This window comes from Festucalex cinctus, chromosome 1 (genome assembly GCF_051991245.1).
Source record: "Festucalex cinctus isolate MCC-2025b chromosome 1, RoL_Fcin_1.0, whole genome shotgun sequence".
In the NCBI taxonomy this organism is placed as follows: domain Eukaryota; kingdom Metazoa; phylum Chordata; class Actinopteri; order Syngnathiformes; family Syngnathidae; genus Festucalex; species Festucalex cinctus.
This window is the reverse complement of record NC_135411.1, coordinates 18,357,218-18,381,008: the sequence shown is the minus strand read 5'-3', so window position 1 is coordinate 18,381,008 and position 23,791 is coordinate 18,357,218. Positions and strand designations below refer to the sequence as shown.

Here is a 23,791-nt window from a genome sequence, read left to right as displayed (position 1 = left end):
CCCCATCCGGCTGCCTCCAGATGAAGCGTTTAAACACCTCCACGGCTTTCCCTTCAGCTGCGGCGATTACTCCCCGACAGGTGGGGTAATAAGCAGTTTGACGGGAGAGCAGGGAGAGTGACCCCCCACCCCCCCCCTCACCCCCCCTTCCCTTACTCGGCTTTTTCTTAAAAAGAGAAGGCCCCGGACAGGCTTCGTGCAGAAATAAAGCTCCTTTAAGTGAGTCTGGGAGGAAACTCCCCTTGGGACGCTCCCACAACCGCCCTGCCCCCCCCTCCCCTGCATCCTTGGTGTTGCCGAGGAGGGACAGGAACGCGGCAACCTTATTAATGAATGCGGCCCATTACCCGTCAGCCTGACTCCTCGACTGCTCCCAGAAGCCCCCTGCAGTACGTGACTTCAAATGGCAGGATATTGACACGGAGAGAGCAAAGCGGCTCGGACTCCCGCGCGCGAGTGTGCGGGGAGGGTGAAACGGGCAGAACGTTTGTGCGCACACCTCGTGCGCACACGCGTGCGTGGACCCCAAAGGAACGTAGCTCCTTGGATATAATGTAGGGCTCGTAACAGCTATTAGAGGGGAAAATAACCCCTCTGGGGAACGGCTCCTACCCCCTCCACCGCCATCACTGCATGTCCCAGCTTTGTCTGACACGCACACACGCCCGCACATCGCATTCCTACCTATTTCCTTAGACACGCCGCTAGTTCTCTCACCGAGGGCTTTCTCAAGGACGGTGTTAAACGACTTCAGTGGCAACCATGCAGACTAAAGGGAAATGGGGAGAGGGGGGGATGAAGGGTGTTGTTGAAAGATTGAAAATGAAACCGATACCGTCATCTCGGCGGACGCTAAAACTCGGCACAGTCGCTACCCTGAGTGATGGAGAGCAGCGCTGTCGGTAACGCGTTACTTTGAATTAAGCGCAATTTACAGCGACGACTAAACTAAGCCAGCCATCAGACTACAGTTACTCTTGAACACCACGTTATAGTTACTGTCATGACTGGGTCATGCCAGGGTTAAGTTTGGGTCATGCAAGGGTTATGCTTGGGTCATGACCGTGAAGTCAAGTGTCGGTTTTGAACTGATGTAACCATCATCTGGTTGTCAAATGGACTGTGGGAGTAGTCAAATTAACAGTGATGTCTGAGGAAGTGATGTCATTGTTTCCACATCATTCAACGAGAGACATTTGCGTTTTCAAGATGCGAGTAGTCAGTAGTTTGGGTTTATCAGCTAAAAAAGAAAATTTGAAGGTTTCTTGACAGTGTTATCTATTTAGCTTCAATAATACTGTTTAAAAACAAACAAACAAACAAACAAACAGATCGCAGTGCAGATACATTCTCAGTCAAACCAGATTGTGTAACCGCAGGAGGTCTCAAAATTTAAGTAGTATATTTATAAACAATATACTTAAAATTCTAACTGTTGAGTTTTGCCATTACAACATTAATGGTTAAATGTGAGGGCTGGGTTTAAAACATCAAATAATCCATATCGAATCAATTTTCCTTTTCAAGACCAATATCGATGAATAAAACCATGAATCCATTATTTTATATATCTCTTTTTCCCATAAATTCTAAAGAAAATAGAAATTTACAGGCTATTTTTTCTGTGGATCTTTAAATTGACTGTTCTCATGATTTGAAAAGTATTTTCTTACATTTATGAAAGACTTGAATTATTGCACTTTAAGACAATTCAGAATCTTTTTAATTTATATTTACAATTATTGAATTAGATTATGAAAATATTTTCATTTCATCCTTGCTGATGCCAATGTTTGTTACTTTCATTGATAAAATATAATGTGACCAGTCACTGCCTCCGCAAACTTTACGTTGGAATTTAATATTTGTGGAGTTTTTGACATGTAAGAATAATTGATGTGCCATAAGTAATTGATGTCCTATTGACTTTAAGTGAATTGAATCAGAAAAAAAACCCTGAAATTGAATTGAACTGAACTCTTGTGACTCGAAATTGCATCGAATGAAGAAATTAGAATCAATACCGACCCCTATTAAATATGACAAGTAAATAAGATTGCCTTTATTTTAAAAATAATTAAAAAATACTCTTGTTAAATTAAGTCTAAAAAGACTGTCTTTATATTTTTTTAGAAAGTAAAAACAAGTAGCATTTTTTTTAAGTGGAATCCTGAAAAGATCAATTAAAAATAAAATAAAATTATAAAATCATTATTTATTTCCATAATGGTAAAAACACTTTCAATTAAATAGTGAAACAGTATCTGCTAAATGTAAACATAAAAGTAACTCATAATCTTAGTTACTTTTTAAGTCAAGTAATCAGAAAAGTAACTCAGTTACTTTTTCAAGCAAGTAATCATTAAAGTAACTAAGTTACTTTTTCAAGGTCACTGATGGCAAGTTAAGGAATTCTTTCTGAACACAAGTTAAAGCACGCGGTGGCAAATTAGACGTGGACCACGAATCGAGCAAAAAAAAAAAAAAAAAGTCCAGGCGGTAAGCAGGATGTCACTAATGGTGTCACACCAGAATGACTGCAATTTAGGATTAGATGGCCTCCATTAAGCCTTTTAGCGCTCGTCTCAACTCCCTCCTTCGATGGCGTCCTATTCCCCCGGAAGCTCGGCCGTTCCCTCCAAACCTTAATCTCCTCCTCCACCCTTTCAACCACCTGCTGGAAGGCTCCACTTTAAAAAAAAAAAAAAAAAAACCCAGCACATCAGTCACAACTAAATTACATTTTGCTTCTATCATTGACGTGCTTCATGAAGATGGGCAGTGCCAGCGTCTTCTCCCTGCGTTCCCTGGGTGCCGCTGTTCAACCCCCAACTTTCATGTGATTTCATCACCCCACAGCAAACCTCCTCCAGGGCAAGAAGAAGAGGAGGAGGAGGAGGGAGAAGACCCCGCAGCATGCAAACAGGTGCAACGTGTCTTACGGAATTTCAGGCTGCGGCTGCGAGGAGAAGTTGGAGGGAAGCAGCCGGATGAGGAGTTGATTTTTTTGATCGCCCTTTACATCGTAGCCCGTTGCCGCGGCCTCCGTCGAGAGCGTCCGTTCTCCAGTGAGGCAAGCGCGGTGAGCGGCTTGCGTCAGCGCCGCAGAGGAAAAGAGCGGACGGACTTCTCCCATCGCTTTCATCTGAGCGCGCCGTATTAGACACAAGCTCTTATTGTACGACATCACAGTGAGGGAAGATGTCGGGCTTAATCGCGGCTCTCGCAATGTTTGATTAGTATAATGTTAATACCCGTTTCTGTGCTCTCGCATGGTGTTTTGCCCAGATTTAGCGAGTGGTTAGAAAGCAGAGTTCAAGCAGGCAGTGTTCCATAATCTTAAGTGTAGGTTGTTCAATTTCAGAGGACGGACATAAAAGGGAATGATTGTCAATTAGGAAGTTGCCGAAAGCTTGCGCCACTGCCTGAAACAATAGAAGATAAACTGGTTGTGTTGAGGATTTTTACAAGTAAAACGGGTCTCACAAGTCACTTATAACAACAGAAATAGACAACACGTTATCAGATATGCTATCAGTTAGCCTAGCGTTTTCCATTTCTTCCTCTACTACTACTTTATATTCTTCTTTGTATTTTCCTCACCTGTCACTTATAACAACAGAAATAGACAACACATGTTATCAGATATGCTATCAGTTAACCTAGCTTTTCCCCATTTCTTCCTCTACAACTACTTTTTATTCTTCTTTGTATTTTCCTCACCTGTCACTTATAACAACAGAATTAGACAACACATTATCAGATATGCTATCAGTTAACCTAGCTTTTCCCCATTTCTTCCTCTACTACTACTTTTTATTCTTCTTTGTATTTTCCTCACGTCACTTATAACAACAGAAATGGACAACACATGTTATCAGATATGCTATCAGTTAGCCTACCTCTTTCCATTTCATCCTCTACTACTGCTTTTTCTTCTTCTTTGTATTTTCCTCACGTCACTTATAACAACAGAAATGGACAACACATGTTATCAGTTATGCTATCAGTTAGCCTAGCTTTTTCCATTTCTTCCTCTACTACTACTTTATATTCTTCTTTGTATTTTCGTCACATGTCATAACAACAGAAATACACAACACACTATCAGATATGCTATCAGTTAGCCTAGCTTTGTCAATTTCTTCCGCTAGGGTGACCAGATTTTCAAAACTGAACAGCGGCTCTAAAAATTAAATACACAATAAATTTTCACTATTTACAACACATTTAATGACAAGTCAATCTGGCGACTGGTGGTTGCATTCCTTGCTAAATGCTAAAAGCTACCTTGGAGGACAGTGGATTCTTTTTTTTTTTTTTTTTTTTTTTTGCTCGGTCCCGACAGCTATTGGAAGATGTGCCGTTTACCTCGCGCCTGTCCCAAATTATAACACTGGAAATATGCCGCCAGAATCGCTTAGCTTGCGATGGGTCTGACTGGCGACCGCAGCATTGGGTTAGTAGGACTACATTTCCCATGATTCATTCACACGAACGCAGGAAGTAGCGTAGCTCCGGGAATGACAAAAACACGCCTGTTTGCAATTAGATGGAGAATGTGAGTGTTAAAGAAAATACGAAGGAATTTAACAGTTAAATTCCTTTTTAATTAGTTTGTCGTATGAATCATGTGACCACTGTGTGATTGACATTCACATGGTCCAAAACCGGGATGCCGGGACAGGACCCTGAATTAAAACACGACAAAACAATGGAGCTGGCAAAATCTGCTGAGACACAACGCTGAAAATTGGGACGGTCCTGCTTAAAAACTTAAAATGTTTTGTTGATAATTACTTTACTTTGTAACTGAACTCTGGGGAGAAACAGGGCAGAGAAAATAAGACTTGCCTTCTTTCTACTCCTTTTCATGCAACATCGAAGAATATTGTTTTATATTGTCTTTTCTTTCTTTTACAAATGCATTAAATAAATGATTGAAATTGAAAAATTCTGGTTACCCTACGAAGATACGTACAGTAATAGAGCTGTCAAAATTAATAAATTAATCGAGAAGTAATCAATTATCAAATTAATCAACAACTATTTTAATAACCGAGGAATCGTTTGGAATTTAATTTAAAATTGTCGAAATCCTCTGATTTCAGCATATCAACAGTAATTTTTGTAGTCCTTCATGAACGAAGACTGAATGACTTCTGTGTTTAATGAAAATATGACATGTGCAAACATCTGTTTTTACTTTAGAAACTAATAACCAAACCCATAACATCAATTATCAGTAATCAGGTAAAAAAAATGCTTTTGTAATATACTTTAAGTCAAGTCAAGTCATCTTTAATGTAAAAATGAATCCGATTAGTTGATTAATCAGATGAATAATCGATAGATTAATCGATTCTGAAAATATTCGATAGTGACAGCACTAGGCAGTAATAATAACACATCGATTTTTCCTTGTCAATCGTGTCGTCTCTCACATTTAAAAATCAGTTTAGAAGTAAAAAAGTGGCATATGTGCCCCATTTTTGTTTATCATAGAGATGAACGCGCCGCACTGCATCTTGGATTATGTGCAAAAAGTTCTACTTGTGTTGTGTTTTTAAAAAGAAAAGACAAGGGCGTTGCAACCGGGCTCGATCTTTAATGGCGTGTTGAACTCAGTCCAGTATCGACTCTGAGCGTTCCCCACAGTAAAGCTTCCCCGTCTTTGACCTCAGGCCAGGCTTACCGCCGGCCAACTTAGCCCGAGCAAGAACACAATCAAATAAATAAATAAATAAATAAATAATTGAGCAGTTGGCATTCTCCACAGTCATCACTTATCGGGCCGCGGGGAGGGATGACCCGCCCAAAACACCCGCGTTGTGCCACAACCCGCCTGGTTTCCTTGGCAACAGACTGTCTTGTTTGAGGAGAGGTGCCCGGGGGAGCCGGGGCGGCGGTACAGTAACAGCCGACAACAAGCGCGCATCTCCGTGGCTTCCTTTTGTCATATTCCCAACAAAATACTCGCGTCTAAACAGCGACCGGCGTTGTGCTCCAAAATGGCGGCAAACGAGTAAATGTTTCCGAGGGGCAACCGGAGACGACAGGCCACCTTTTTTTTGTGTGTGTGTTGGGGGAGGGGGCGCTTTGTTGTTGCGAATGCTAGTCATTAGCCCGTCTTAGCAGACAATCGAATGGCGCTGGAATCGGGCCGTGCGGCGATCCCGCTGTTTGACTGAGGTAGCAAAACAAGTGCACAACTGCTGTGTTATTATGGGGCCTCATTAAGTGAGGGGAAGGTGGGAGACGGGCGAGGGGAAGCGTCAGCGAGAGGGCCGGCGAGGGGAAGGAAAAGAAGAAAAGAGGAAACACAAGAGAGCGATACAAAGTGTATTCTGAGGTGATGGCAACACACACGCGCGCACACGCACACACAGATGCCTTTCCAGCCAAAATGAAGACTATGACTAAAGAAGCCAATTAAAGGCTTTCTTAGGGGAGCCATCTTGGGAGGGGGATGGGTCTTCCTGGGACATGAGCCCTGGGCAACATCCTCTAATTAGACAGAGCGAGGGGGGAGGATCTCTGCCTGTCACTGGGAGGGAGATGGGGTCCGTGGGGTTCCGCATGTCAGTCCCAGAAACAAAAACACAATTACTCTCACATTTAACCACTTCGGTCTGCTTTGAAAGGAGACGCCAGACCGACAACCTCGACGCGGCGCACCTTCCGGATCGACTGCGCGTCGTCTACGCGGAAGCTGGAGCGCTAACCGCCACGCTCGTGTTTTTCCGCCAATCAGAGAATGAGCTTTTCATTGACTGACAATGGACGTGGTTCGACGCCCCTTTTGGAATTCAAGGGGGAATAATTGTACCATGGACCATTCACATTCACCCTCATTGATGAGTTAGAGTCTTCACTTAATCTAACTTGCATGTTTATGGGAACTGGAATACCTTGAGAAAACCGACTGAGGTACAAGTACAACATGCAAACTTTTCACAGCAGAGCCAGAGCCGAGACTTGAACCCAGAACCTTTTGATTGTGATGCCATCTGACTACTTTAAGGGAAAGTCAACCTTAAACATTTCTTGACGATAATATATGTGACCTCATGGCATTCTGATTAATGTTAAATTTGTGGAATGTGAGTTATGAAGCAAAATCCAGACGTTTTTATCCATCTCATGGGGCGGCCATTTTGCCATTTGCTGTTGACTGAAGATGACATCACAGATGCTCAGCGCTCAGGCCACAAGCAATCACAGCTCACCTGTTTTCTGAAGCTGAGCTGTGATTGGTTGTTACCTGATCCCTGAGCAACTGTGATGTCAGGGCACGACCAATCACAGCTCACCTGTTTTCTGAAGCTGAGCTGTGATTGGTTGTTACCTGAGCCCTGAGCAACTGTGATGTCATTATCACTCAACAGCTTGTGACAAAATGGCTGCCTTCTGATATTGATAAAAACTCAAAGTTAAAGTTTACTGTAAAATGGATAAAACTAGAGCAAACTAAATATTCTATATCCTCCTGAATACCAGCAATTCAAATTTGTCCACTGTAGTGGACCTTTTTAAACCTGAATATCTCCGACTTAGTGCATAGGATTGAATTAACTCCTTTTGTGCTCTATAGAGGACATTCAGAGCTGTCCAATGATACCAAATGTGTAGGGGTGGGGCTTTGCTCCCTATGATTGCATCATAAAAGAAAATGGCTTCCCTCAGTGCAAGCACTTTTTAGGGAAGAGGAAAAGTGACACTTTTATCACACTTTTTATTGAATAAATTTAGGCTTTAAATGTTGTTAGCATGTTTTCTATAAGACTATTAAGAACACAGAGTATTGTTTGAATTATTTTAACTGTATTTGAGCCTAGCATTTAAGTTTAAAAAAATGTCCTCTGTAGTGGACACATCATAGCGTAAAAAAAAATAAAATAAAAAAATAAAAAAATAAAAAAATTTATTTTGCAGTATTCCAGTTTTTGGGAAACTTTGGGAAATATCAAAATAAACATGATTACACTATTTTTTTTTTCTTCCTGGTAGTCAGGAGGATATTTAAAATTAAAACTTTTCGAACCAACCCCTTTTAAAGGGGAAGTCAACCTTAAACATTTCCTGACAATAACATGTTATATATGACCTCACTAGTATAAACATTCTAATTATTAGATTCAGTTGCTCATGGCTCAGGCAACGGCCAATCACAGCTCAGCTTCAGAAAACAGGTGCGTGTGATTGGTCGTTGCCTGAGTAACTGTGATGTCATCTTCCGTTGACTGCCAAGTGGCAATATGGCCGCCGCCTGATACTGAAAAAAACTGCTGGACTTGGCTGCTTAACTCATCTTCCACTAACACAATATTAACTCGAATACCATATTTAGACTAGTGGGGCTGCTTATTGTCAAGAATTATTTGGGGGCGTTGGCTTCACCTTTTAAGTTACAATTTCAAAATGTATCATGGCAGTATTAAGAGAAATAATGCATGGAATTGGATAGCTTCAGATGGGAATTAACCTTGGAGTGATAGTGATTTGTTACAATGGGTCTCACAACCTGGGTTAGAAGCATCCATACTTTGACCTCATTCGGGCACTCGAATCGCATTTTTTTTTTTTTTTTTTGACTGTTTCAAAGTGAGTCATCTGCACAACAATGGAACAAAAAAAATGATATTTCCATAGGACGGACCTGAGCAGTAAAAGACTTGCAAAATGATGAAGGACCAAGAATTGAGCCTTGGGGAACTCCAGGACAGCACATCACCAAACTGCTCAAGTAAAATTAAAGCCAGGTGTGTGCCAGTTTGTTAATAAGAAAAAACAAACAAAACAAAAACACCTTCAGAAGCATTTCAATCATCATTGAAAATTTGAAATATCCAGCTTCAATCAAATCACAACCAACAGCAAAAAGAACCTTCAGTGAATTTCCTGAGAAGCACAAACATTTTTTTTCCGTTGTTGATTTCTCACAGTTGTTAGAAAAGTCAAGTCGGAAAGCAAAGACGACATGTTTGCACAAGAGATGCGTCGACGGATCGGGGCACAACGCGCCGAGCATCTCCTCTTTGTTTGGATTTAACTTTCCCTGGTGGCGCAACACAGGAAAGAGAAAAGAGCTCAAAGGCTTCTGGGAGTTTTTTTTTTTTTTTTTTGTCATATCTCCCCGCAGACAACGTGCTTGCGTGCACATATCAGACCCTGGGAGAGACCGCCAGAAAGACAAACACGCACACACACACAAATGCGAGCACGCTGAGTGGGAGAAAATCCTCCCAGGACGGCGAGGTCTGACATGCTGTCTAATTCTGATGCACCTAACACAACTCCAACGCCACGATGGTGACACATCACTCGCCATCCGAGGCTGTTTACGTCCCCGTTTACTGTAATGCCGGTACAGTGTTGCGGATAATTAGAAATAAGCTGAAATATTAATGACGGCTCTTCACAAGCTGCCGTTTTCCCTTCTCATTCATTGTTTCTTTATTCTTTTTTTTTGGGTGGGGGGGGGGGGGGGGGCAACATTTTGAAACGGTGACAGTATCACCTGGGGTGACGAAGACGAAAACAAGTTGTCATATAAAAGGGGGGAAATAAAAATACATATGCAACTTTCAAACGCGTGAAGAGCTGTCACACGCGGCGGATCAAGATGTTTCTATAAAACGGGGTGTTTGAAAGACGCTTAGGGACAAACATGGAGAGATTTGCTTTACGTTTGGGACGCGGGGGCATTTGGGGTGGTTGGCGGGGGCATGTTTTCAAATTCTGGAAGAATTACATTAAAAAAAAAAGTATGGAGAGTGCATTAGGATGTTATTTAAAAAAAATCAGACTTAATCCATGTAATTTTGAATTTTCATGAGAATATTGCAAAATTATTCTTATAAAAAATACTTTCTTTGTAAGAGTCTGACTTCATTCTTGTAAATTTATAACTTGATGGTCATGGTACATTTACTTTCTTTTTTGGAAAACAAAACAAAACAAAAAAATCCAGAAACAAATCTGGGCTCATGAACAGAGAAAAAGTTGCAGCAACTTGAAAATTTGCAATGTTGTTGTGGATTGCGATGATATGCTGGAAGGGATTCTTGTCCTCAATTCAATTCTGTCTTTGGCCAATAAATCACAGTGGCAACAGCAAGCTCACCTTTTAGACCAACGTGAGAGTAGTTGTTGCACTATGTATTATTCTAATATCATTATTCATGCAAAAAACGATATTTTTTTTTATCATTCGTGGCATGTCCATACAACTTCTCACTTTTTTCTTTCCTGGCCATCCATTCTCTCAATTCCGGTGCTGGGCGGACGCTGCGTGGCTGTTTACGCTGACCCGGTGACCGCCAAGCCAATAAATACGCTTAATTAAAACGCTGGAATTGGTCACAGCGTGGCAATCACTGGCATCACGCGGGGAGAGGAGACTCTCATTTGAGCCCGACGTGATGCAGATGCGTGCTCGTCACTCGCTCCACTCATTAAGGATGTCGGGATTGTCTATGAAGGGATCCTTTTGGAGGGTACGCCAATTAAGGAAGGTGTCCTGCGGGCGTGTAAGAGGGGCGGGGCACAGGGAGAAAGAAGGCATTAGGCCACCCAAATACTTTTTTTTTTTTTTTTTTTGGTATGAAATGCACTTAATAAATAAAGTTTGATCGATTGAGTGAATATTTATCTATTACCATTACAAAACAATTGAACACATTTAAATAATAATAAAAAAAAAAAAAAACACTGTGTGCCACTTTGCTTGTCGACTGTCTGTAACAAGTTTAACTCTGACCAACCAACGGAAACGTGCTGTCACTGAGAGTCAATTTAGGTTGTAAATGTAGGTTAGTAAAAAATACAAAGAAGAAGAACTACTTGTAATAGTAGTAGCACTAGTCTAGTAGGAGGAGTAGAAATGGAAGAATCTGTCATGACTGGGTCAACTCTCCCCCCAAAAAACTGCCGTTGATTTATTGATTTATTTATTATATCCCTCAGTGTGGATGAGCTCCTCCTGGGTGCCTTTCCTCACAGGGTTCTTCTGTGCCCCGCCATGTTGTGGTTTGCGTGTGTTTGTGGGTACCATCATGGAGATATAGGGGGAGGGGTGGGTGTTTCTTTCTATTGTAATATGGATATTTTAATTGTTCAGGACCTTGAGTTGCATTTGAATGTTTGAAGTTTGTATTGTATTGTATGTTTATTATATTTTACTTTCTTCCAAGTGTAAAGTTTACTCTGTTTAGAGTGGCGCCGAAGGGTAAACTTTTCAAAATGTACTGCGAACCGACTGCATCCTTCTCATATAAGCCTACAAGAGTCAGTCCAACCTCCGAATCAGGACAGAGATGCCCCCAATCGCTTCCTTGTGCTACGCCGCATCGCTGCGGTATCCAAACCTAAGCGCTTCCTCTTAAACCGACTCGCCGCACTCTCGCCGAGATGTCAGATTTAAGCTGCGGCTAATAGCGCGCGTCCATCAGTTAATGAATCTCCCTAATTAATCCGGGCAATGCGGAGGAAGTTTGTTATCGGGTCTCGCGTTGCAGTGTGGCTTTCGCCATCGCCCGGGGACGTTTTTTAAAAGTCTCGTAAGAGGAGGAGGGAGACGCTTTAACCAAAGACGAGCGCGAGGTTGCATCGCTGTGTAGATGCGTCTCGATGAGGGTCAGCACCTCGTGAAATATCTCGACTTTATTCGATATTTTAATGGGGTGAGGGAGAAGGGTGAAGACAGTGGAAGGTGGGTGGGGGAGGGAGACCCCGGAGAGCTGCGGACGAACGCCGGTGCATGCATCTGACTTCTTTTGTTTTGTCTGTGAAGGGAAGGAGATTATTCTCCGTTGGAATGTGGATTCCGGGGCCCAGTGGCCCAGGAGTCAGTCAATCTGACCGGTCTGAGGGGGGCCGCCGGGCGGGGGGTCCTCGGAGGGCTGATTAGACGGATGCGCTCCCATCATCCATCTCGACAGGCCGGCGAAAATTGGCTAGCCCCCTCGCAGGGTAGAGTTCACCACCGGGGGGGTTGGGGAGGCGGAGGATGAGGAGGAGAAGGAGGAAGAGGCTGCGAGGCGCCGCACGCTGGATACCTGTCACAGCCTTTGGTCTGTTCCAGGCAGCAAATTAATAAAATATCCTTCCCGCTCGCCCGTACCTGCCGCCGCGGCTCTGCCCGCTCGCCGCGCCCCCCCCTTGACCTCTGCAAGTACGGCGAGAGACGAGGAGCCGAAGTGTCGGGGAGAAAAGTGCAAAGCGGAGACGCGGCAAACGCGCGGGGGCTTCCACTTCTCGCGCTGCTGGAAGACAAGCCGACTTCACACGGACTGGCAAAGGAGCAGCGTGTGTCAGGCGGCCGAGGACGGGGAAGGCGCTGCACAACTTGGACCACTCGCAAACTGCACCATTTCTTGGATGCCAAAGAGTACGATGGCCACACTCAAAGTCATATAAAACTATACTAATGTACTGTATATAGCACACTTTAAGTCATGAAAACAAAGTTCTACTTTTTTAAGAAAAAAAAAGTTATACTGGTATGAAGTTGCATTTTATGACACAATTGCGACAATATTATACCTTTTATTGTATTTTTTTTGCATACTAAATCTGTCTTGTCTTAATACTAACAATTAAATTAATATTTTTATTATTATAATATATATATATATATATATATATATAATTATTATTTTATTTATTTTTATTTATAAATTACAATTAATAAAATTAATTGTATTGTGTCCTTTTTTATAGTCAATACAAATATGACTTATGTCTCCTGATACTACTAGAGCAAAACCTCATTTGCCCTAATTTTCTTATGATTTGTTTTTTCATTTGCTGTGTTTTACGCAGTTTTTGTGCATGCACTTAGTTTTCATACAAAAACATCTGTAACTCTGACATTTATTTCTCAATGTTGATGTGTTTTGTATTTTGTGTTCAACGGAAGGCAAGTTGTATTCCACAACGTGTAAGGTCTAACAACTCTCTTTTGCTTGGTAAAACTCAGTTGGCGCCACGTTCATGCAACATCATGTAAAAAGTCAGACCTTCAAAATAAAAGCACACAGTTTAATAACGCAATCATATGCTTTTTGGCTCTATTAAAATTATGAAAAACAAGGTTCCACTGCGTCTTCTCCGGGTACTCCGGTCTCCTCCCACATTCCAAAGACATGCATGGCAGGTTAATTGGGCGCTCCGAATTGTCCCGAGATGTGCGTGTGAGTGTGGATGGTTGTTCGTCTCTGGGGTGTCCCCTGACTACTGCCCAGAGCCAGCTGAGATAGGCTCCAGCACCCCCCGCGACCCTTGTGAGGAATAAGCAGTCAAGAAAATGGATGGATGGATGGAAGGTTCCACTGCATTTTCTTGAAAATAGACATTATAGACTTTTTTTTTTTTTTTTGACTTTATAATTGTAAAGGTACTACAAAAATTAGTGTTTTTCCCCATCTTTCCATTTTTATTCACATAATATTTTACCTGTCTTCTAAGAATTTTTGTTTTAAGAAAATAAACTCAAACTAAGCTTAATTCTTGTACATAGTACAGTGTGTTTCTTGGGAAAAGCTCATTTATAAAACATCTTTATTTCTATTCATTTACATTTTTGGTTTAGAGTACATTTTAAGTTTTTCTTTCATTCTTTCTTTTCTCTCTGTCTTTTCTTTATTGTAATAAGATTACTACTTTGATTTACATTTAATTTCCCTAAAAATACACTTTTGCTTTCATAGTTGTTTTTTTCAAGGTGACCCTACTCCTCCTTTATAATTTTATTCTCCTGAGATTACAATTCATTGATTTTTGTGAGATTCCTACTTTTTCTTGTCCTCTTCTTGTGAAATACTACTTTTATTTTTTTACTCCCTTTCTTTCTTTCTTTCTTTCTTTCTTTCTTTCTTTCTTTCTATTCCTTTTTTGTCTTAAAAAAAAAACATTTCTAAAAAAAAAATCTTGAGAAAAATACAACTTTTTTTCCATAGTGGTACCCCATATTTTTTTTCTCCTGCTGGGTTTTAGTGCACGGCAACCATATTGGTTGTATTATTCTATAGGTGCTGTTTGTGATGAACTCACTTGGGAGTTTCCTGCAAGCACACGTTGACTCTAATGATCATCTGCCACAGGTCTGCCATGTTCTGCTCTCATCTCCTGGCTCAATGCGTAAAACTGTGTTATCATACGTAGAACAACACCTCAGGGCTGTGGTGGATGTCAAACGACCCTCGTTCTTCTAAGGAGTATCACTTTTCTTCAGCATAGGCTCGTCCAATTGTTTGCAACTTCGTTTTTGATCACGTCCGGTGATCGCTATTTGGCGGATATTATACAGGGGGCATACAGAAAAATGAAAATTGTTGACATTGTTAAGACAGTAAAAAAAAAATAAATAAAAATACAGTATGTGAAGCATATTGAGTTACGATGTATGACGTGCACTTGAAACATGTAAAACTATCAGAAGATAGCAAGTACCGATACCAGGCATCTGTATCAGACCGATGCACGACCATCTTTCAAGGTATCGGGTCTTGTGATGGCGGCCGATACTGCTTGTGGCCATTTTATGAGCAGGAAGTAGAAATTAGAAGAATGGAAAATGTTATTTTCAATTTTATTTTTAAGGAAAATGCTATAATGAAACATTGAGACTGAGATTGGTATATTTGAAAAGGGACAGTGAAATTTCACAAAACGCATGATAAAACACGATTTAAAAAAAGCCAGAACTAGCCTAATACTAATACTCGGTATTGGTCTTGAACATCCCTGGAAAAAGAGTTTCAACTTGTTTTTAAAAGTGTTCACACTTTACTGGTGTGTTATGATTCTTTGTTCACTCTGGTAAGAGAAAAATTGAAGTACAGAGAAAAAAATAACTTTTCAAGAGTGATTTAGAGGGGTGTATAAAACAAGGGGGGGGTGGGGGGGTGGGGGGGGTTATTCACATGATTTTTATAGTATGCTAATTTCTGGTCGCCCATACATGACGTTTCGCATTTTTATGTTAGCATTAAACTCGCTGACTTTTGCTCGACCAAATGATGTAGTCTAAGCATGTATCCGTGATATTGTGTTAAATAATCCAGGATTGGCGTTTGTTTAATTCATTCGTCCAGATGACCGTCAGATAATGATCACGTTCACCTTCCTCCTGGCAGACTGTCAAGCTGGCCGTCCATGCAGACGAGCGCATCCTCTGGCTAGCCGCTAATCCCGCATTCAGGAAGCCGCGTTTGGAGACTCGCACCTCATTTGTTTCTTTTTACCCTCGCTGGCAAATTAAGGGAAAACGCCAGTGATTAGAGCAGAACAAGGTGCTTTATGGAGTAAGAATTTAATGATTCATCTTCAAACGGTAATAAAAAAATGATGCCATGCGCACTATGGAGAATCCCCCAAACACGCGCGCACGCACACACCAGTAGTGTAATAAAATAATAAGGCCTGTTTCATTTTTTTTCCGCACTCCCAGAGGAGAAAAGAAGTGAAAAAAAGATTGCCAGAAAATGGATTATCTCTCCAATGCTACGAGTTCACAAGTCCAACTAGTAACTTTGTTGAAGGGCAGATATCCCCCCCACACCCCCTTGAGGAAAACACTCATATTTAGCCACGAGGCCTCCTCTGCGATTAGAAGCGAAGATGCAGCCGTTCTGGCTCGCCCCATCCGTGTTTTTGCCTCGGCGCTGCGCGTAATTACCGCTTCAAAAACCAGCATTCGGCTAATCCCTTAATTCCTGATATTTTACTGCTCTGCCGGTCTAATAAGCAAATCAAATCATATCTGGGAATCACAAATGAGTTTTCCAACGGACTCAAGTAATTCCTTCTCCGATCCGAAGCCGGAGCGGCGTTAGGGAGGGGACGGCGGGGGCCCGTTCGGCGTCACGCGGCTCACCTGCAATTCCGTCTGGAAGAAGAACTTCTGAGGACACTGCGAGCAGTCGTAGATCTTATCCTCCTGGCCGTGAGCGGAGAAGATGTGCTGCTGGAGCTTGTTGGCCTGCACGAACACTGCGGAAGAAGGAGAGGCGTTGAGATTCCGTGTGTGCAATCGTGTTATAAAACGATCCCTCCACTCGTGTAAATTGGAGCGGGCCAGCATAATTGCGTCTGCCTGAATGGAAATAAATGGACTAAAGAGAACATGACTAAATTACAACGTCCAAGATAGGAATATTGTTGTGAGGTTTAATTGAAAAACAACAATTGATATGTTATGAGTGGTCAAATTGACAGCACAAGTGCTCCCAAATTCATTTCGTTTTGTGAATGATGATGCCCTATGTGGTGACAATTATTATTGTTTTCATAGAAATATGTCTTCATGATTTCCTTTCCTACCCCGCCTACTGCCTGAAGGATAGGCTCCAGCACCCCCGCGACCCTTGTGAGGATTGAGTGGTTATGAAAATAGATGGATGGATTTCCTTTCCAATTCAAGAAAACAGCTTTACACTTTTTTACCCCTCAGAAAAATACTTTAACAACTTTTTCTCATAAGTTTGATGATTTCCCAAAAAGTAAATCTTTCAGAAAAAATGTAAACATTTATATTACATGAGATTTTTCCTATTCTTGTAAAATAAATAAATGTCCCCACTTTATTCTTGTGTTTGTACTTTCCAAAAAATCAAACTATTCTCATTAGCTTGTTTACTCATGTCAAACAAACTTTATTTTCAAAACATTGCAATTTGTTTCCCGCTAGGAACACATAAAGGGACAGTGTGTAGTTTTTTTTTTTTCAAAGTTCATTCATTTTTAAACCCACTATTAGTTTCAATAGTATGAAAAAAAATACTATCACATCATCTTACATTTAAAAACAATATAGAAAATATAATCATAGGTCTCGTAATTGCTAATTATATTACATAAATCACGGAGGAGATAACTTCATGAACACAGTAATTGGTGGTAGGCTTGCGTAGTGTTTCTGAGGCACCGTTAGTTCAAACTTAGGTGGTTGCATTCTAGTAGTTCACCACAGATGGCATTAAATTATACACACTGTCACTTTAACTGTAGTCATTTATTTCTCTACAAAAAAGTGTAAAAAAAAAAAAGATTTTACTCATAAAACAATACCTATTTTTTCAAAAAAGAAATTGTGATATTACTTACCCCCAAAATGAAAATTGCTTGCCAAAAAGTGAAATGCTATCCTCATAAGATTACAACTTCCCCCTATAAAAAAAAAATGCTATTCATCGCAGTGTTACAGGCCAAGCTTGGCCCTTAAAGTTCTGTAGTGCCGCACTTTGGCGCAGGAGGGCGGTGTTGTTTAGGAAAGAGAAGGAGAGCGGAAGACCTTGCGTGTGCGCACCGTCTGTCGTTGAGGAGTGCTAAAACAAAAGTTCGTATGAAACAACGAAAACGAGAGTCTGCCTGCTCAGTCGCCATACCATCAGTTAGGAGGTCCCTGGGCAGGAGAAGAGGACTTAACAGCTGTAACCAACGTGGGCACGTTTTATCACACAGTGTGTGCTAAATACTGAAAGCGTCTCCGTTAACGTCCACGTTAGCGCTTAGCTACGCTAACTTACAGTGGCTGGCTCGCCGTCAGAAGGATTCGACAAAAAGTGCTCAACTGCCGTGAGAGGCGAGGTCTGTCTTGCATATTTTACATTGAATATTATTTGCTTTAGCGTCTTTGTAGAAATGTTCCCAAACCTTCGAAGTCCGATGTCGGTTAGCCATGAGAGCATACTGTGTACAGCTGGTGCTGACGTCACGTCTGACCCAGATTAATGCTACTGCGCATGTGCGTCTAGTAAGAGCAGGCAGTCAAACGAGTGGTTGAGGCAGTTTTGGAAGAAAAAACAAATTTAAGGCTGATATATATTATGTAAAACTGACTAGTCGACTATTTAAATTAGCCGTCGACGCTTTTGGTCATCGACGTAGTCACGACTAATCTTGGCAGCCCTACGTAATATTACCACTTGTACGCTTGAAAAATATGTTTTAATAGGACTATAATCTGATAAGATTATGATTATGTGTTCGCCTACACAAAGACCGCCGGATAATAGACAAGTGGGAGACTTTGCTGCAAGCGTTACTGCAATCATAATTGCATTTGCCTGAATGGAAATTGAAGAGAATATGTCAAATGGCAAGTAAAATGGCTTAATTACAAACAAACGAGGGCTGCATCTGCAGTACAACAACCTTGTTATGTGATATAATTGAAAAAAAGAAAACAACGTTAACAATTGAGATGTTATCAGTGATGCTGGAATGGTCAAAATCCGCGGCACGAGCACTCCCGAATGCATATTGTGTGTCGGGAATAATAACACTCCTTATTTAGCACCGTGGTGGGAACAACACGGCGGAAAATAAACAAGCGCAAAAATTGGCGTGGCTTCAAGTGCAAAACATGGCCTCCATTAGTCAACATGGCTAATTATATTGACAATATAAATATTCATGGCGTTGCATGCGCTACTTATTCATGCCGCCACCATATAAACACACTGGCACTTTAAACATATATATATATATATATATATATATATTTGTGTTTTAATTAAGCCATAGTCCACACTGGCGGAGCCAAAGGGGGATGGCAGCGGTGTGGGTGTCGAGTGGAGGTGTCTTGAACGCGTGGGTGTGTTTCGGCGTCCTCCGAGGAGCACTTCAAACGTGTCGTTTGTTATCCCGGACCCCTGTGCTTTAACGACGGCCGTCGGATCTCAAAGGACTGCGTGCTACGCAAAAAAAAGAAAAGTTTGCATGCGGGGGCCTTCATTTGAATTTCTTACAGCGGAAAATAACTTTTCTTCTAATAAATGCACCGAGGAGCCACGCGGAGAGGGAGGAAGGCGCTCGGGCGCAGGGGGCGAGGTGAGGCGGGAGGCGGCAGTGGGGGTCATGACGGCCCACTCGGCACGGATCTGCCACAGTCACACACATTCCGCTTTCAACTCACCTGTATCAAGAACCACGATGAACAGAACAAAAACGAATTTACACGGTGAGATTAAAGTGAAGTCAAAAAACTTCCTTAGAATAATATGCAGGCCTACTCGTCTAAACATCCATCCATCCATTTTCTTGACCGCTTATTCCTCACACGGGTCACGGGGGTGCTGGAGCCTATCCCAGCTTGCTTTGGGCAGTAGGCGGGGGACACCCTGAACTGGTTGCCAGCCAATCGCAGGGCAGACAGAGACGAACAACCGCTCACACACACAAGCACACCTAGGGACAATTTGGAGCGCCCAATTAACCTGCCATGCATGTCTTTGGAATGTGGGAGGAGACCGGAGTACCCGTAGAAGACCCACACGGGCACGGGGAGAACATGCAAACTCCACCCAGGAAGGCCGGAGCCTGGACTCGAACCCGAGTCCTCAGAACTGGGAGGCGGATGTGCTAACCACTCGCTCAGCATGCCATCCCTAGTCTAAACATGTTATTCTGATTAAAAATGCGTTTGTGGAATATGAATTAAGCAGAAAAATCCACCCGTTTTTATCCATCTCAGGGGGCGGCCATTTTGCACCTTGTCGACTGAAAATATCACAGTGAGGCAAAATGTTCGCCCCCCTTGAGATGAATAAAAATGGGTGCATTTTTCTGCTTAATTCGTATTCCACAAACACAATATTAATCAGAATACCGTGTTTAGACTAAAAATATTATTGTAAAGGTCACTTTTGATATTTTTTTTTACACATAATTAAAGTCAAAGTGAATGAATTAGAGTGAATCAAGTTGTGAAGAGTAAATCCTGCTCTATCGCAGGTTCTGGATTCACGGTCTTGCTATTTCTCAGATTTATTTTTTATTTTTTCTAAATCTCGACTAATCTGGATGTAATTCTGTTCTTGACCACTAGATGGTGGCACACATTTTACTCTCAGATGGCGTAAATTTGGAAGATGAAGAAAAACTAAAAGAAAGACGAAGTCAGCACTGCCTACTTTTTGTTGAAATTTAGTGAATCACATCCGATGTAATCCTGCTTTTTACACCTACACAAAGTGAAAGCTGAAGATGTATTTTATAATGTGCATCTTTGGACAATGGGCATGATTATTGATGTTTATTTTGAGATGAGGGCGGCACGGTGGATGACTGGTTAGCACGTCCGCCTCCCAGTTCTGAGGACTCGGGCTTGAGTCTAGGCGCCGGCCTTCCTGGGTGGAGTTTGCATGTTCTCCCTGTGCCCGCGTGGGTCTTCTCCGGGTACTCCGGTCTCCTCCCACATTCCAAAGACATGCATGGCAGGTTAATTGGACGCTCTCTTTGTCTCTGTGTGCCCTGCAATTGGCTGGCAACCAGCTGTCCAAAGCCAGCTGAGATGGGCTCCAGCACCCCCCTTGTGAGGAATAAGCGTTCAAGAAAATGGATGGATGGATGTATTATTTGTGTGTTGTGTGTTGACGAAAACATGCCTAGAGAGTATTTCAGAGTCAAAGTCAGAAAGTTCTTCATAGATTTTTTTAATAGTAAATCCATAATCTTACGGGAATAAAGTGCAGTTGTTTATTTTTTCTGTTTATATTATTTAAATTAAAGTTTTGTGAAAATAAAGTTGCATGTTTTCAGAAAAAAAAAAAGTTTCACATTTTCCAAATATTGTCCAATGGTTATCTCAGTGCTATGAGGGAAAACGTGTAATTTAATAGGTGGCTGGTGCAAGAAGGTCCAGAAATCATCTTTTGTCTGTGCGGTAACAGCGACTCTGAGAGACGAAACGTTGGGATTATTTCATCATTGGTGGTGTGTTGTTGTGTGCATATACTATGCAGCTGCAGGTCAGAGCAACTGCAGGAAGCCCTCATTATGTCTTTGGCTAGCGGAGGAAGAAGTCGATACAGCGAAAATAAAAATGGATCCGAGATGTGGGGGGCCTTCAAACACTGAACACAATGGTGATGACCAAAGTGGGCTGTTCTCTATGTCTACATGTACAGCTCAACCTGCAATACTGGACTGGAAAACACTGGGTACATATATGTTTGTCACATGATGTAGTATGCTTTGGATCATGGAATGTTTCTTTTGTTCTTTGTAACAATGTAAAACTAACTTCTTCGGAATATTTATGGCCTCCCCCATAATTAATTGGCTCTTTAGTCCCTCTCCTGTGGCTCCCTGTGGATCTTGGAAACATTTGTATTTATTAGATTTATATATTTATAAATGTATTTTTCCAGATAAAATATTATTTAAATGAATTAATGATTAAATAGAAAATGAATAATTAAATATTCAAAAAAATGTCAGAGTGCAAAATTTTAAGTTTTCATAAAAAGGGAGAAAAAGGTAGGTGAATTATTTTTAATGACCTAATAATGTCCAAAAAGTGAGCATAAAATCCTAAAAGGTAAGAAGAAAAGCACAAAATTATTGTATGTTGCATATTTTTGTGTTATGGTGCAGCTTGAATTAGCTTTTGGGCCCTCAAGTCCTTAATTTTTACATATATATATATATATATATATATATATATATATATATATATATATATATATATATATATATATATATATATATATATATATATATATATATATATATATTTTATTTTTTTTTTTGGGCCTAAAATGGTAAAAGTATAACATGTCAAAATGCTGCCTCCATCGTGTTTAGCACATGATGTGGTATGCTTTGGATCGCTCTTCCTTCTTAGCTATTGATTCAAACTAATATAGTTTGCTTTCTTTCTTATCAACCACATAAAATAACTTATGAGTAAATAAAACACAACAGTAACAGTGCTTCCACCATGAAGACAGGATGTGGTATGCTTTGGATCCTTCGCAATAATATACAAGCGCATCCAAACAGGAGAGCCAGTGTGTCTCTGCGTGCTGAGAGCAAGCGAGAGAAAGACAACTTATGGAGTCAGCGGGCAGTCGAGGGTGTCGGGGCTGCAGGGGCCCAAGGTCTCCTCGCTGTGGGGGATATTAAGGCCTCTGATTGGCTCTCAGGGGCCACCCATGGCAGACATGTCTTTTCCTACAGGCCCCAGCTCATCTTTATTTTGGCAGGGTGGTGCTCTCTGCAGGCTGCACTGCACCAATACTAAGTTGTTTGTGCAGGGAGGGAAACAAAGTTAACAACCACACACTTTTTCCTCCCTGCGTTTCATTTATTTATTCTTCTAACCTACGTGTTTTTGTTCACGCTTAATCATGAATGCGGAGGCCGTTCTGCAGCCAGACAAGTCAAAAAGACGACTTCTCCAATTTTTCTATTGTAACAGGAAAGCAAACATGCACATGGAAGTTCAGAAATGGATACCGGAAGAGCCTCACTGAGGTCATGTGATATTTTCCAGCCAATCAGGGACGCTTATGATGACGATAAGAAAATGTCATGTCACATCGTTGTGGTAAATACTGTAGTCACTTGATGACAGTATTGTTTCTTTTTTTTTTCTTTTCTTTTTTTTTTTTCGTTCTGGAGAAGGGGGAATTTTTCTACTTCAAATCCAAGCGCAGGTGTCAAATTCAAGGCCTGGGGTAAGAATTGGCCCACCACATTATTTTACGTGGTCCAACAAAGCATATCATGTGTCAACTTCCAAATTTAAACTATCTTTTAATAAATAAATAGATAGAAAAAAGTGAGATTTTGCTATACTTTTCTGATACCCTTTTTAAGAGTAACTTAAACAATAGCTGAACAAACTACTAGCCTTGACTTATTATTTCAAAACTAGTAATCTATCAATTTGTTGTGCACAATTTATGTAATAATATGATGAGAGGATTAAACATTTGGTTTCACAATCATAAAAGCTCTACAAAAAGGGGCCCGCCACAAAAATGAGTTTGACACAACTGATCAGAAGTACAAAAAATTAAAGATTTGCACTAGCTATTTTGCCTGTTGCTTTGCTAGCAACTTTCTATTTGAGCATAAATATACTTTTGGAATGACATTAACTCATTTGCTCCCCAAAACGTATAAATACGTTCTATTTTGTATGTCTTAAGTGTTCAAAAGACGTAGTTTTTTTTTTTTTTTTTTAATGCTAGAGCATACAGGTGGCTTTGATGCAGCCTCTGAACTGCAGAGAATGGGTGAAGCAATGGTAGTAATTACAAAAACGGCCAGCAGGTGGAAGTAGAGTATAAGTGATCAATCAGGGCCACAGTTCTAAACAGATTTGTGAATAATGATGAAACCTAGCTATATTCAAATGCTAATTGCTACAAAAAGGAAACAGATAGAAATACGTTATGTACGTACTCCTTTTTTTTTTTTTTTTGGTAGGTTCCAAGTTTTTATAGCAATATAACACAAAATTCCGTGGGCCTTGCCAAATCAGTCAAAAGCCAGTAAAACAGCCTGGAGCGAAGGGGGTTGCTTCAGTGAAAATGGCTGGGAGTGAATGAGTTAAACAATGTTACCGGTATATTAAGTTAAAAAAAAAATCCACCAAAAAATGCATGCTGTGGAGAAATGTAGCGACTAATAGCGTGCGTAGCTCCCAGGAACATAAGGACTCACAATATTGTGGACCGATCACACGAGATCAGCGACTGGTTTGTGTTCGCAATGAATCCCTGAGCGATTGTATTTGTGCCTTGATAGGTAACGCTGTTTTGGTTAACAACACCAGTTCATTCAGTCAGCTGGGATAGGCTCCAGCTGGCCTGCCACCCTAATGAGGACAGCGTTATAAAAAATGGAATGGACGAGGAAAAAGGAGGTGTCTATTTGAGGGAGGTGTTCATTTATTTAAACCTTAATCCAGTGGGCGATTTATCTATCAGAGTGATGGCCACTATTCAAGGAAATACGGTAATTAAAGTACTGTATTTGTGACAATTTTGTA

The 23,791-nt window shown here is 41.1% G+C and overlaps 1 protein-coding gene across 5 annotated transcripts in view; it reads right to left on the bottom strand.

Annotated features, from left to right (window-relative positions):
- LOC144018160 (zinc finger protein 521-like) overlaps positions 1-23,791 on the bottom strand; it is a 179,161-nt gene that overhangs the window by 5,776 nt on the left and 149,594 nt on the right. For all 5 annotated transcript variants that reach the window (XM_077520382.1, XM_077520388.1, XM_077520396.1 and 2 more), the window contains one exon: positions 15,881-15,996. In XM_077520382.1, coding sequence (XP_077376508.1) covers positions 15,881-15,996 — 116 coding nt within the window. The remainder of the gene's footprint in view (positions 1-15,880; positions 15,997-23,791) is intronic.